General features: G+C 41.4%; 1 protein-coding gene across 2 annotated transcripts in view; it reads left to right on the forward strand.

The window, feature by feature from the left end:
• Window positions 1–274: 274 nt before the first annotated feature.
• Window positions 275–15,178, forward strand: part of LOC117525831 (cdc42-interacting protein 4 homolog) — a 49,094-nt gene continuing 34,190 nt past the window's right edge. The window contains exon 1 of one of the 2 annotated variants that reach the window (XM_034187760.1): window positions 275–497. In XM_034187760.1, coding sequence (XP_034043651.1) covers window positions 474–497 — 24 coding nt within the window. In that variant the 5' untranslated portion in view covers window positions 275–473. The remainder of the gene's footprint in view (window positions 498–15,178) is intronic. The other variant, XM_034187761.1, reaches the window with a different exon arrangement.

The following is a 15,178-nucleotide window of genomic DNA, read 5'->3' on the forward strand; positions in this document are numbered from 1 at the left end:
TATAATGCTTGGATTTTAGTAGATAATTTTTGTCAGTTTTATTAAATTTGAAAAGGTGTCCAATTTTGATTAGGAGGATCAGACCCCCCACTATCCCCCCCATAATTAGAACCATAGGAGCACAGAGGACAAATTTAAGATGCTGCAAGTATTACAAAGACACACCATTTGAGAGGATTTATTCATTATTCTACACAAACGGTGATTGGTGGGGTCTCTGTGAGAGGAAATAGAAGCTTCTTTAAGGTGAAAACAAACAGGAGTGTCGTTTCCTGAAGTTTTTTTTCCCTCTGGTTTGAAGCGTCCGTGCCAAAGAGAAGGCGTAGACTTCCTCCAAACATTTCCTCCGCCATCTCCGCTTACCACACAGGTTTTCTGGAATCTTTAAAACGAGAAGTTTTTGTTTTTTCCCTCCTTTTCTCTCTTTTCTTGGAAACAGCGGAGGAATTTCTTCCCACTGAAGCGTCGCGGTCATGGACTGGGGAACAGACCTTTGGGTAAGTTCCTGATAGCTGACACACAAACCTGAACAGGCTTTTAAGTCCGCTTTCCCAAACACTTTGAAAGAGGAGAATTTGTAGTCATTTTTCTGCCGTCGCCTGACTGATAACACTCAAGAGTTTAGCACTCTATGCTGGAAAAGAGCAGAGGTGTATCGAAGTTTTCTTGCAGAGGATTTCGCAACTCCTGTTTCATATGAAGACTGCTTTGTTCGCTTTGACTCTTATCTCCACACCGCGGGCTAAAGGTGACGTCTGAAGCCTTTTACCTTTGTGCTCTGTCCTGGAAGATACACGAAGCCAAAGTGCGTCTGGTCGAAGCGTCATGGCGCAGAAAAATAACTGTGAACTCTTTTGAGAATCGTTTGAAGCAGGGGTTTCAAACAGGCACCCCCCGGGCCGGGTGAGAACCATAATTCAGCAGTTTTTGGCCCAGAGCATGTTTGTGAGATCATCCGCTCCGGCAGCAAAGTGGCAGTTTATCTTTCAAATATGAAGCACTTCTGGTGTTGGAACCAGGATCTGATCCTTCTTAGCAACTTTGCAAATGATTTTCATCTCAACTGCTTTAAGGTTGGGATTAGAAAAGGGGACTGGGATAGGGTAGAGTTTTTGTGGAACACATTAAAAGTTTGAAAATTTGAACAAAATTTCCATTCAGTACTACAGCTTTCCACTTTTCCAGGAGCCTTCTGATATGGTCCAAAAACAATCAAACAAAAACTACTCAGAATACGCCCACACACACACACACACACACACACACACACACACACATATATATATATATATATATATATATATATATATACACTCAACAAAAATATAAACGCAACGCTTTTGGTTTTGCTCCCATTTTGTATGAGATGAACTCAAAGATCTAAAACTTTATCCACATACACAATATCACCATTTCCCTCAAATGTTGTTCACAAACCAGTCTAAATCTGTGATAGTGAGAACTTCTCCTTTGCTGAGATAATCCATCCCACCTCACAGGTGTGCCATATCAAGATGCTGATTAAAAACCATGATTAGTGCACAGGTGTGCCTTAGACTGCCCACAATAAAAGGCCACTCTGAAAGGTGCAGTTTTGTTTTATTGGGGGGGGATACCAGTCAGTATCTGGTGTGACAACCATTTGCCTCATGCAGTGCAACACATCTCCTTCGCATCATCCATGAAGAGAACACCTTTCCAGTGTGCCAAACGCCAGCGAATGTGAGCATTTGCCCACTCAAGTCGGTTACGACGACGAACTGGAGTCAGGTCGAGACCCCGATGAGGACGACGAGCATGCAGATGAGCTTCCCTGAGACGGTTTCTGACAGTTTGTGCAGATATTCTTTGGTTATGCAAACCGATGGTTTCAGCAGCTGTCCGAGTGGCTGGTCTCAGACGATCTTGGAGGTGAACATGCTGGATGTGGAGGTCCTGGGCTGGTGTGGTTACACGTGGTCTGCGGTTGTGAGGCTGGTTGGATGTACTGCCAAATTCTCTGAAATGCCTTTGGAGACGGCTTATGGTAGAGAAATGAACATTCAATACACGAGCAACAGCTCTGGTTGACATTCCTGCTGTCAGCATGCCAACTGCACGCTCCCTCAAATCTTGCGACATCTGTGGCATTGTGCTGTGTGATAAACTGCACCTTTCAGAGTGGCCTTTTATTGTGGGCAGTCTAAGGCACACCTGTGCACTAATCATGGTGTCTAATCAGCATCTTGATATGGCACACCTGTGAGGTGGGATGGATTATCTCAGCAAAGGAGAAGTGCTCACTATCACAGATTTAGACTGGTTTGTGAACAATATTTGAGAGAAATGGTGATATTGTGTATGCGGAAAAAGTTTTAGATCTTTGAGTTCATCTCATACAAAATGGGAGCAAAACCAAAAGTGTTGCGTTTATATTTTTGTTGAGTATATATATATAATATGTGTGTCTGTCCTGTCAAAATGGCAACTTGAAATTGAGCCGAGCCACACTTGACACACACATACTTTGACATATAGTGACATGGGCTGTTGAGCACTGTAGTATTAGTAGTATACGAGGTCTCTTAGATAATAAACCGACCCTTTTATTTTTTTTTTAACTATATGGATTTGAATGACATGCGATTACACCAATCATGCTTGAACCCTCGTGCGCATGCGTGAGTTTTTTCACGCGTGTCGGTGACGTCATTTCCCTGTGGGCAGGCCTTGAGTGAGATGTGGTCCCGCCCTCTCGGCTGAATTCCTTTGTTTCACACGCTGCTCGAGACGGCGCGCGTTGCTTTAGCAAAAATTTTTCTGGACCTGTGAGGAATATCCGAGTGGACACTATTCGAGAAATTAAGCTGGTTTTCTGTGAAAAGTTTAATGGCTGATGAGAGATTATGGGGTGTTTCTGTCGGTGTAAGGACTTCCCACGGAGCGGGATGTCCTGCAGCGCTTCCAGGCGCTGTCGTCGGCCTGTTTCGAGCTGATAACATCCTAATTTAAGGCTTAATTCACCCAGGACATCGTGAGAGAACAGAGAAGATTCAGAAGAGGCCGGCATGAGGAATTTATGCGGACATTCCACTGTTTAAGGACATTTTTTTAATGAAAGACGTACGCGCAAATTCGCCGAGTCGTTTCCGTGACGACTCGGCAAATCTGTGTGCGCCGCAACAGGAAAAACACCTCCGTGTTGAAAACCATTTGTAGAATTCAGGCGGCTTTTAATGGCTTTCAACAAGTGAGTAACTGAGAAATTGTTTAACAGCTTGGGCATGTTCCAACTTGCCCGTTAAGATTTTCAACGGAGGTGTTTTTCCTGCCGCGACCCCCCGTGGTCGGGTCCAGCCCGACATGCGACTCTGCCCGCACGTTCTTTCATTACAAAATGACCGTTAACAATGGAATGTCCGAATAAACTCCTCATGCCGACTTCTTCTGAAAGTTCTCTGTTCTCTGACGACTTACTGCGTCAACAGAGCCTGAAATGTGGAAGTTTTCAACTTGAAACGGCGAGACGCTGCCGCCTCGAAGCGCAGATCACCTTCAGGCGCCGTGGACCGTCCTTAAAGCGACACTACCAGACCAAAATCTCTCATCAGCCGTTAAAATTTTTACCGAAAACCAGCTGAATTTATTGAATGGTGTCCACTCAGTTGTGCCTTACAGTTTTGAAAAATTTTTTATCAAACAAAGCAACAGTCTCTGAGCCATTCCTAAACAATGAAAAAAATCGACGAGCGGGTGGACGACTCCTCACTCAAAGCCTGCCCACAGGCGAATGACGTAACCGACAGGCGTGAAAAAACTCTTGCATGCCCACGAGGGTTCAAGCATGTCTGATGTAATCACACGTGATTCAAATCCATATGGTTTTTGAAAAAATAATAAGGTCGGATACTTTTCTAATAGACCTCGTATAAGGGGAGAGACACTGGTATCATCATCTGCAACTGTGATAAAAGCTTGGTGTCATATGTTTCCTTTTAATGTTTTACCTCTTTATTTCTGCAAGTAGTAGTAGTAACAGTAGTAGTAGCTGTCTCTTTTTGAGGCAGCTTTAGTCGTGCCCTCATAGTTCTCTGGAATCCAGGATGGGTGGAAGGTGATAGCTTTGAATCAAACTCTATCTATCTATGCATTAACATATTGTACATATGGAAACAACTCATTTTTGTGTCACGTGTCAATCAAAATTGTGAGTAAATGTTTTGGAAGGACCCCAGATGACTTACAGACTTCCAGCCAGGCCTCAGCATTCTGAAGTTTGGGAATGGCTTTTAATAATTATTATTTAAATATGACAGGGGCAGTGGCCAAACGGTTAAGTCTACTTGTTCCCGGTTTAAGGTCACTCCTGCTCATTGTCCATGTAATGTGGTGTTGCATCAGGAAGGCCATCCAGCAAGAAACTTGTGCCAAATCAACATGCAGATCCACCTCTGTCCTGCTGTGGAGACCAAAGCAAAAACAAAGAAGGCAATGGGAATTATGACACATTATTATTTCCATATCACCTAGGAATTTGGCTTTATTTGGCTGACAGCATTGTGGTTGCTGCCATATTTAGTGACATCATACTCTGTGAACATGGGCTTTGATGGAGATTTATTTTCCCACTTGAAACTCATCAAGCACCATTCCCAGGTACTCTTTTGTTGCATATCTTTTCATTTGGACGTGTCTGGTCTGCAGCAAAAGGAACAAGATGCTGTCGTCACTGCAGCATTCAGTTATCGATTGAATTGTGTAGCCACATTATTTTCTCTTTTTTGGTCAAGCCACTGAGACAGCAGAGACTATTGTTGATAGGAAAACAGATTTGGATGAGAGGATGTGTCAAAGTAAACAGTGGATTGGAGTTTGTAAAGTGAGAAGATACCAACATGGAAAACATGCAGGGGTATCGACTTCAAGTTTTAGCATGATTTACTTATGTGGGACTGAATTGCAGTGATATAAAATTATCAATTGTTGTTTATTTGGGAGTGGATGGTGGCCCCATATTTTTAAAATCATATTTATGGTTTATTCTTCTTTGAATGATGTTATGACCAATAAAACTATGCTTAAGATAGCACTGCATCAATCTACGAATATACAATGCACCCAGAAAGTATTCACTGCTCTTCACTTTTTTCCACATTTTGTTATGTTACAGCCTTATTCCAAAGTGGATGAAATTCATTTTCTTCCCTCAAAATTCTACACATAATATCCCATAATGACAGTGTGGGAAAAATGTTCTTTTGAGATTTTGGCAAATTTATTAAAAAACAAAACAAAAACACTAAGAAATCACATGTACATAAGTATTCACTGCCTTTGCCATGAAGCTCAAAATTGAGCTCAGGTGCATCCTGTTTCCACTGATCATCCTTGAGATGTTTCTACAGCTTACTTGGAGTCCACCTGGGGTAAATTCAGTTGATTTGGTCATGATTTGGAAAGACACACACCTGTCTACATATAAGATCCCACAATTGACAGTGCATGTCAGAGCACAAACCATGAAGTCAAAAGGAATTGTTTGGAGACCTCAGAGAGAGGATTGTCTCGAGGCACAAATCTGGGGAAGGGTACAGAAACATTTCTGCTGCTTTGAAGGTCCCAATGAGCACAGTGGCCTAGTCAGGATTGAGGGAAAGATTAATCCAGCAATGTGCGAGACCTGCACCTGGTTGAACATCTCTGGAGAGATCTGAAGATGTCTATGCACCGACGCTCCCCATCCTACCTGATGGAGCTTGAGGGGTGCTGCAAAGAGGAATAGACAAATCTGCCCAAAGATGGGTCCACCAAGCTTGTGGCATCATATTTAAGAAGACCTGAGGCTGTAATTGCTGCCAAAGGTGCAAAGTTTATGAATACTTACATACATGTGATTTCTTTTATTTTTATTTTTTTATTTGTAATAAATTAGAAAAAAACATCCTTTTTTCATATTGTCATTATGGGGTGTTGTGAGTAGAATTTTGTTGGAAAAAATTTATTTATTCCATTTTGGAATAAGTCTGTAACATAACTTCTTCATGAGTTGAAGACGCTGGATGTGGCTGTCCTGGGCTTGTCACAGTTACACACATTCTGCAGTAGTGAGATTGATTGTAAGCAACATTGCACACAGCTTATGGCGCTGAAATCAGCATTTGGTTCACGTACAGCAGCACTTATGGACACTCCTCCTGTAGTCACCATACTAACTGCACACTCCCACAAACACTGGTAACACTGCAGTACGATTCTCTGGAGAATCCTCGAGTACTGGTGGAATGACTTTGTTCACAATGAGTGGTTACTTAAGGAGACTCACGAGGCGTACTATTTGTATTGTGAGGCAACATCAGCTACAACCCTTAAGCCATAAAACAGGCTTGCCTGACTGACTATGTTTACATGCAGCCAATAACCCTTTCATAACCAGAATATTATCAGTTATCAAGTTGTTCACCAATGAATATGGCTTTATACACCCTGAAGAAAACCATACACCCTGAGGCCGAATTCATCAAATTATCGACATTCATCAAAATATCGACATAAATGTGTTTTGCTTCTTTCATCATCCATCCACCTCAAGTTCCAAGCGCTGTTTTCTAAGCGAGGTGGAAAGAATTGTACGTGACACCTGATTGGCTGATTACTCGGGTGGTATGAAAAATATTACCCATCCACGAAAAGGGTGTATTGCTATTTATTCTTGTGTTTTATCCAGTCATATTGATGTATCATTTATAGGTATATATAATAGCAATAACCCGGTTGCGCACGGCCATGTAAACACCCGCAAAAACCCGAATATGACCCCTTGGTTACTCCTTTTCTAACCGCATCGGAATGTCCCCATAGAAAGGAACATTATTTTGTGTTCTGCGCATGTCCTATCCGCAAGAATCTTGGTCTTTTGAGTACGGCAACTACTTGTATGCGGCGCGCGCAACCCACCGGACACCACAGAAGCAGAGGTAAACAAGTATGGCGAAATCCAGACGCGGCAGCACAGCATCACACTTTTGGAGCGAGGAGGAAACCGAGTACCTCTTTAGTATCGTGAAAGACATGGATGAAATGTCTTTTATTGACGGTAGAAAGAGGAAGAAGAAACGGAAATGAGGCATATTTGCGTCATGACGTTCTCCGTGCGTCTGGAAGTTGTCCATGCGTCGCTGTTTAGATGACCCCAGCAAATGAAAAAGGCCAAGGGATCACCCAGTATATAGATGGCAGCATTCAGGAGGTGGGAATGGAATGGTGGTCTACCAGTACCCAGGGTGGTTCTGTAGCATGGTGGATACAGTGATGCGTGGCACTAATGCATGCTCCCAGAATTGAGGGAAGCTGAGTAATTTTGAGGGATGGATGATGTCATTCCTACTCATGAAGTCAGCCTCCTCTTCCCTCACACATTCAACATAACCCGCTGAGAAATCTGTGTGCATTTACTGGAGTAAATCTGAACACATGCATTTGAGATTGTTCCAAAGTCAAACACATCATGGGTGCGGCTGTTTTGCAGTGTTTTGTAGTCTTTTGTTGCCGTAGAAAATAATAAGCCATTAAAACCCTGCCCTTAGTGTGTTTGATTAGATTTCAATGTGGAAACAAAGCGTATCATGGCCGAACATCCCCCAGCGGGAGTAACATTCATGTAAAAGTCAGAATCATAATCCAGAAAAGGACCAATGCCCACACAGATGGAGTACAATGCTGTATGGGCCAAAAGTCATAGCTCATCATTATACAGTACTTTCAGCAAGTATTCACAGCACTTCACTTTTTCTACATTTTCTTATGCTACAGTTTTATTCCAAAATGGAGTAAATTATTTTTTTCCATCAAAACTCTACTCACAACACCCCATAATGACATGAAAAATGTTTATTATTATTATTATTTTGCAAATTTGTTAAAAATAATAAAAGAAATCACGTGTACGTAAGTATTCACACTAGAGCCCGACCGATATGGATTTTTTGAGGCGGATGCTGATAACGATATTTGGATGAAAAAAAATGCAGATAATCAATAAATCAACTGATTTGCCAATAGCCGATAAATCAGCCGATATGTTTTTTTTTTTTAATGAATAAAATGTCCTTTTTTTGGTCCCTTAGCAAAAAACATATGAGCTAAAAGCTGAAGCTTTCTCCTCATATTAATTAACTTTATAACAGAGAAGAATTTTCAAGTTCAATTAAATTAAAACTTTGTGAAATTAGCAAATACATATCCTTAAAAAGAGTTGTGAAATACATCTGATCTTGTACCTCTTGTTACTGCAATTTAGATATAGGTTCAGGATAAGGATGTAGATCCTTATAAACCTACTTGTATGCTTTTGTCAGCCGATCAGTGCAGTATGGAGGCCGGTGATGAACCTATTTAAGGGGCTTAGGGGTGTAAGCAGCTCTTAGTTGAATGGAGTCAGAGATCCATCTACTGGGCAAATGGTGCAAGGACATTTTACATTGCAGACACAAACATTATTTCAGTAACTGTTCTGTTTATGAGAAATTATCGGCGTTCTATCGGCAAAATTGCGGCCAATAGTGAGTACTTTGAAAAGGGCGTATATCAGCGATAATATCGGCCGGCCGATATATCAGTTGGGCTCTAATTCACACCCTTTGCAAAATACTTTGTTGATGCCCCTTTAGCAGCAATTACAGCCTCAAGTCTTCTTGAATATGATGCCACAAGCTTGGCGCACCTAACTTTGGGCAGTTTTACCCATTCACCTTTGCAGCACCTCTCAAGCTCCATCAGATTGGACAGGGAGCGTCTGTGCACAGCCATTTTCAGATCTCTCCATAGATGTTCAATCAGATTCAGATCTGGACTCAGGCTGGGCACTCAAGGACATTCACAGAGTTGTCCTGAAGCCACTCCTTTGATATCTTGGCCGTTTGTTTAGGGTCATTGTCCTGCTGAAAGATGAACTGCCCCCCTAGTCTGAGGACGAGAGCGCTCTGGAGCACGTTTTCATCCAGGATGTCTCTGTACGTTGTTGCATTCATCTTTCCCTCAATCCTGACTAGTCTCCCAGTTCCTGCTGCTGACAAACATACCCACAGAATGATGCTGCCACCACCATGATTCACTGTAGGGATGGTGCCTGGTTTCCTCCAAATATGACACCTGGCATTCACACCAGAGTTCAATCTTTGTCACAATAGATGAGAGAATATTGTTTTTCATGGTCTGAGAGTCCTTCAGGTGGTTTTTGGCAAACTCCAGTTGGGCTGCCATGTGCCTTTTACTAAGGAGTGGCTTCCTTCTGGCCACTCTACCATACAGGCCTGATTGGTGGATTGCTGCAGAGATAGTTGTCCTCCTGGAAGGTTCTGATCTCTCCACAAAGGAATGCTGGAGCTCTGACGGAGTAACCATCAGGTTCTTGGTCACCTCCCTGACTAAGCCCCGCCCTCCAATCAGTCTGTTTAGATGGGCGGCCAGCTCTAGGAAGAGTCCTGGTGGATCCAAACTTCTATTTACAGATGATGAAGGTCACTGTGCTCATTGGGTCCTTCAAAGCAGCAGAAATATTTCTGTTCCCTTCCCCAGATTTGTGCCTCAAGACAATCCTATTTCAGAAGTCTACAGACAATTCCTTTGACTTGATACTTGGTTTGTGCTTTGACATGCACTGTCAACTGTGGGACCTTATATGTAGACAGGTGTGTGCCTTTCCAAATCATGTCCAGTCAACTGAATTTACCCCAGGTGGACTTCGGTTAAGCTGTAGAAAGATCTCAAGGATGATCCATGGAAACAGGATGCACCTGAGCTCAGTTATGAGATTCATGGAAAGGCTGTGAATACTTGTCTACTTGTAATTTCTTGGTTTTTTTATTTTTAATAAATTTGCAAGAATTAAAAAAAAACCTTTTCACATTGTCATTATGGGGTATTGTGTGTAGAATTTTGAGAAAAAAATGAATTCCATCTGTTTTGGAATAAGGCTGTAACAAAAAAATTGGAAAAAGTGCTGCACTGTGAATACTTTCTGGATGCACTGTACATGTAAATGTTAGACTAAATCTGACCGAGGTTATTGACGTTGTTCAACAGTGATGTAATGTACAGAGTCCACTGGCTCTGTTATAAAAGTCCTGACTGGTAGATACGCCAAAGTTTCGTTGGGTACAAACTCACATACTATTATGGATATCAATTTTGGAATAAATTGAATGAGGTGGTCATAAGTTATATGAGGGTATTTCAAAAAGATTTCAGCCTCACCCAGAAGAAAAGGTATCTGGAGGCTCAAGATGTGACCTTCTTCTCAGTGGACCAACTGTGTTGACATTGAGGGAGACTATGTTGAAAAATTATGCAAGAACAAGAACTTTCTCCTGTGATGTTTTCTGTCTGAGGACAGCACCTGAAGTACTTACTAAGTACAACCCCAATTCCAATGAAGTTGGGACGTTGTGTAAAATGTAAATCAAAACAGAATACAATGATTTACAAATTCTCTTCAACCTATATTCAATTGAATACACCACAAAGACAAGATATTTAATGTTCAAACTGATAAATGTTATTGTTTTTGTGCAAATATCTGTTCATTTTGAAATGGATGCCTGCAACATGTTTCAAAAAAGCTGGGACAGTGGTATGTTTACCACTGTGTTACATCACCTTTCCTTCTAAGAACACTCAGTAAGCATTTGGGAACTGAGGACACTAATTGTTGAACTTCGTAGGTGGAATTCTTTCCCATTCTTGCTTGATGTACGACTTCAGTTGTTCAACAGTCCGGGGTCTCCGTTGTCGTATTTTGCGCTTCATAATGTGCCACACGTTTTCAATGGGCGACAGGTCTGGACTGCAGGCAGGCCAGTTTAGTACCCGCACTCTTTTACTATGACGTCACGCTGTTGTAACACATGCAGAATGTGGCTTGACATTGTCTTGCTGAAATAAGCAGGGACGTTCCTGAAAAAGATGTTGCTTGGATGGCAGCATGTGTTGCTCCAAAACCTGGATGTACCTTTCAGCATTGATGGTGCCATCACAGATGTGTAAATTGCCCATGTCATGGGCACTAACACACCCCCATACCATCACAGATGCTGGCTTTTGAACTATGCGCTAGCAACTATCTGGATGGTCTTTTTCCTCTTTTCTCCAGAGAACACTATGTCCATGATTTCCAAAAACAATTTTTTAACGTGGACTCATCAGACCACAGCACATTTTTCCACTTTGCGTCTGTCCATTTCAAACGAGCTCAGGCCCAGAGAAGGTGACAGCGTTTCTGGATATTGTTGATGTATGGCTTTCGCTTTGCATGGTAGAGTTTTAACTTGCACTTGTAGATGTAACGATGAACTGTGTTAACTGACAGTGGTTTTCTGGAGTGTTCCTGAGCCCACTCAGTAAGATCCTTTACACAATGATGTCAGTTTTTAATGTGGTGCCGCCTGAGGTCACGGGCATTCAATGTTGGTTTTTGGCCTTGCCACTTCCGTGTAGAAAGTTCTCCAGAATCCAGTTCTCTCTGAATCTTCTGATTATATTATGGACTGTAGATGATGGAATCCCTAAATTCCTTGCACTTGAATGTTGAGAAACATTGTTCTTAAACTGTTGGACTATTTCTTTCACACAGTTTTTCACAAAGTCATGATCCTCACCCGATCTTTGCTTGTGAACGGCTGAGCCTTTTGCAGATGCTCCTTTTATACCTAATCATGACACTCACCTGTTTCCAGTTAACCTGTTGACCTGTGGAATGTTCCAAACAGGTGTTCTTTGAGCATTCATCAACTTTCCCAGTCTTTTGTTGCCCCTGTCCCAGCTTTTTTGAAATGTGTTGCAGACATTCATTTCAAAATGAGCAAATATTTGCACAAAAACAATAAAGTTTATCAGTTTGAACATTAAATATCTTGCCTTTGTGGTGTATTCAATTGAATATAGGTTGAAGAGGATTTGCAAATCATTGTATTCTGTTTTTATTTACATCTCACAAAACATCCCAACTTCATTGGAATTGGGGTTGTACAGGTCTTACCCCTCTATTGTTGAAGGACCCCCATATTGGTGAAACAAAGACTGATGCATGGATGGAGCATGATTCTGTATCTCCTGTCCTGACACCTGCTGAGCCTTATATGTGAGCTAATTGAGGCTGCAGTCAAACTTTTTAATACAAAATTACAAGAATCCCTTTGTGCACTTTTTAATATCTATAAAGTTTATTCATCTGTATCCTTACTCACTGCTGTTGCATAAGGACACATTTAACAAAGCTATAAATACACATTAGAGCACAACTATACCTCCATTAAGGTGAGAAATGACTGTTGCAGTTAGATGTTCTTTTGGTTGTTTACTCTTAATCATGCCAGGCCATTTCATTTATCTCACACTTTTATGTAAATGTCTTTACATAAATATCACATAGATGTCTTTTGTTTTTGTTCTTGGTTTCATTGTTATCCGTGCAGTTATAACATTTTAATACATATCAAGATTGACTTATGTTTTTGACAGCCTCTCCCCCAGAAAGATATCAGCGATAAGCCTCATTCATAAGAAGAGAATTCTCTCCCGTCACACACTGTGCCTGACAGAAGTGTTCACATATTGAATACCAATGATTCATAGATAGGATCCCTTTGTCCAAAGTCCTGCTACTTCTACGGTGTAAACACCAAGCGTGTTGCTTTGTTTACACTGTGGCCTGAGCTATGAGTGACTTGCTGCTTCAATGAAAGGGAAGGTGACGGTCTAGAGGTCACCATGGTGGCTTTGAGAACAGAGGATCCTCTGTTCATATCCAGACCAAGTTGCTCCTGGTGTGCAGTTGTTAGCATAAAGTGCTTTGACCTTCTAGTTCAAAGGAAAACGTGTTGTAGGAGTGCAGTCTATTGGCAATGGCCATGCCCCCTTTAGCATTTATTCATCTCTTTGGCTACCAGTATGTAGACCTGGGTTTGATTACGGCTCCTATTACTTATGTGTCCTTGGACAAGATACTTTAAGCTGTAAATGGGTGTTGGCCTGAATCAGGCCGATGTCTTGTCCAGGTAGAGTTGTAGACTCTCATCGGCGTTAGGCTACCGAATCGCCAGAGCTTATAGTACGTACTTCTTCATCACTGTCTATTTTGGTTAATATTAAATATTCTCACCAACTTCCATTTTTCTGAGAGATACTGTAAGCACACACTCGAACATTGGATTTGTAAGTACAAGACTCTATGTTTTTTTTCCTACATCAATTGACGGGATATTCCAGAGTCCAGAAGAAAGCTGAGCACAGAGTCAAAAGATGGAAGCAAATACACCTTCTCAAAGTTATCAACTTCCATGTTATTGATGCAGAGACAACAAAGAACCTTGAACCTTTTTAACTACAAATTCACACGTGTCCATTTCTGATAATCTAATACAGTCCTGGAGAGTCGGACAAATCTTCGGCACCCTTCACACACAGTGCGAATTTGGACCCAGCATTTGAACCCAACATTGACTAATGTCTTTTCAAATCAGGCCCAATCTAATGAACATTGGATCACTTATTGCCACATATTCCTCCCAGTGATCCAAGAACTACATCAACATATGTGACTGTAAACAAATCCAGGCCCCATCTTAAAATGCCTTGGTGGAGAAAACAACAAAGAACAAGAAAAGGGACAAAGAACTCAAGCATGCAATGAGATATAAAAGCAAAATTACATCTGAAAACTAAGTGATAGTATTTTGAGAAGAAAGCGAAAAAGAATGATGTATAAAGTACATTTCAAAGAAGTGATATTGTACATCCTTTTCAGCAATCTAAAAAAAATCAATCCACTGATTAATAAACCTTATAAACTATTGATGAATCGGTGAATAAAGGATAAAGGGCAAACATTCAAACTAATTTGTTGACATCAGCAGCACTTGTCAACACCCATAAAACAGTTGTTTTTCTTTTTATTTATGGTCTGTTAATCACCAACTCTTGAATTTTATTTAAAAACATGATGGTAATATATCATATAAAATATTGCCAGCCCAGAGAAACTGAGTTGACACGTGTGCTCACTACATCTCTGTTGTTCTTACCAAGATGCAGTCAGACTTTGGTTCCGTGTGGCTCAGGAGACTCTGCTGTGGCCGCCCGTGTTTCGTCATAGTTCAGGGTGGGACTTGTCAGACTGGTTCCAGGGCTTTGAGAGGCCTTTGGGACAGTCAGTCACAGGGTGGAGGCTCACTCGAGCTAATGACTATCTCATTCCTGAAGGCTCTGGTTCTCTATCAGTGTTTCCTTTGCTCACGCAAACACACAGATGTACAAGAAAGCAGCTGTGCTACTGTAAGCAGAAGGGCGTAGCAGCAGAAATGGGAAGAATATGCACAGAACTGGAAGTGGATAATCTTTCTTTTGAGTTTGTTTTTCTGTTTCACTCTGCAACTCAGTCTGCTTCTTGATTCAGTTCAGTCCTTCTAAGACTACGTTCTGTCCTCTGGTTTCTTCTTCCTAGTTGTCTCTTAACCAGGGCACCAGTGTTACGGTATGATCTCCATTTAGCTTCAATTCCACTGAGGATGACTTATATCAGTATGAAAACTGTTTATTTCGAACATTTGATACAACAACAATTACAAGATAGATCAGTAAAGACAACAACAAAAAAGTTCCTACTGTGTACCCAACATGTCCGAAAAGGGGTAGGGTGAAGCATCAGCTTATTTATCCCTACCCCTTCTTCCCCACAACCAGTAATACCCTTTGCCACATATACACATAAATTCCTACACACCTAAACCGATATCAATATATATATATATATACATATGACTGTGGTATGACTGTAGTATGACTGTGGCATCAAAACACTCTGCTTAGGGACCATGCACTGGTGCCACATCCACCACACCATGGAACAACCTTGGGTCCTGGATGGCAATCGATTCATTCCCACCACTCAAAACCCACCATCTACATGTTGCAGCCAGGTGCAACGTGGGCATCCCCTCCACCTGTTGAGGGTCCTTAAAACTGAGGCACCTTTGTGCCTGGATCATGGCCAGAGTAAAGATAAACCTAAAGACTTAATTCTGTTTGATACAAGCCCACACTTTGGAATATCTTAAATGCTCAAATGTGACAGGGCGGGTTCATCCAAATTTGTGATCACTAGGAAATGTGATTTAAAATTTTGTGACGCGCTTGGAAAGTAAATTAC

This window comes from Thalassophryne amazonica, chromosome 15, assembly GCF_902500255.1.
Source record: "Thalassophryne amazonica chromosome 15, fThaAma1.1, whole genome shotgun sequence".
Taxonomy (NCBI): Eukaryota; Metazoa; Chordata; class Actinopteri; order Batrachoidiformes; family Batrachoididae; genus Thalassophryne; species Thalassophryne amazonica.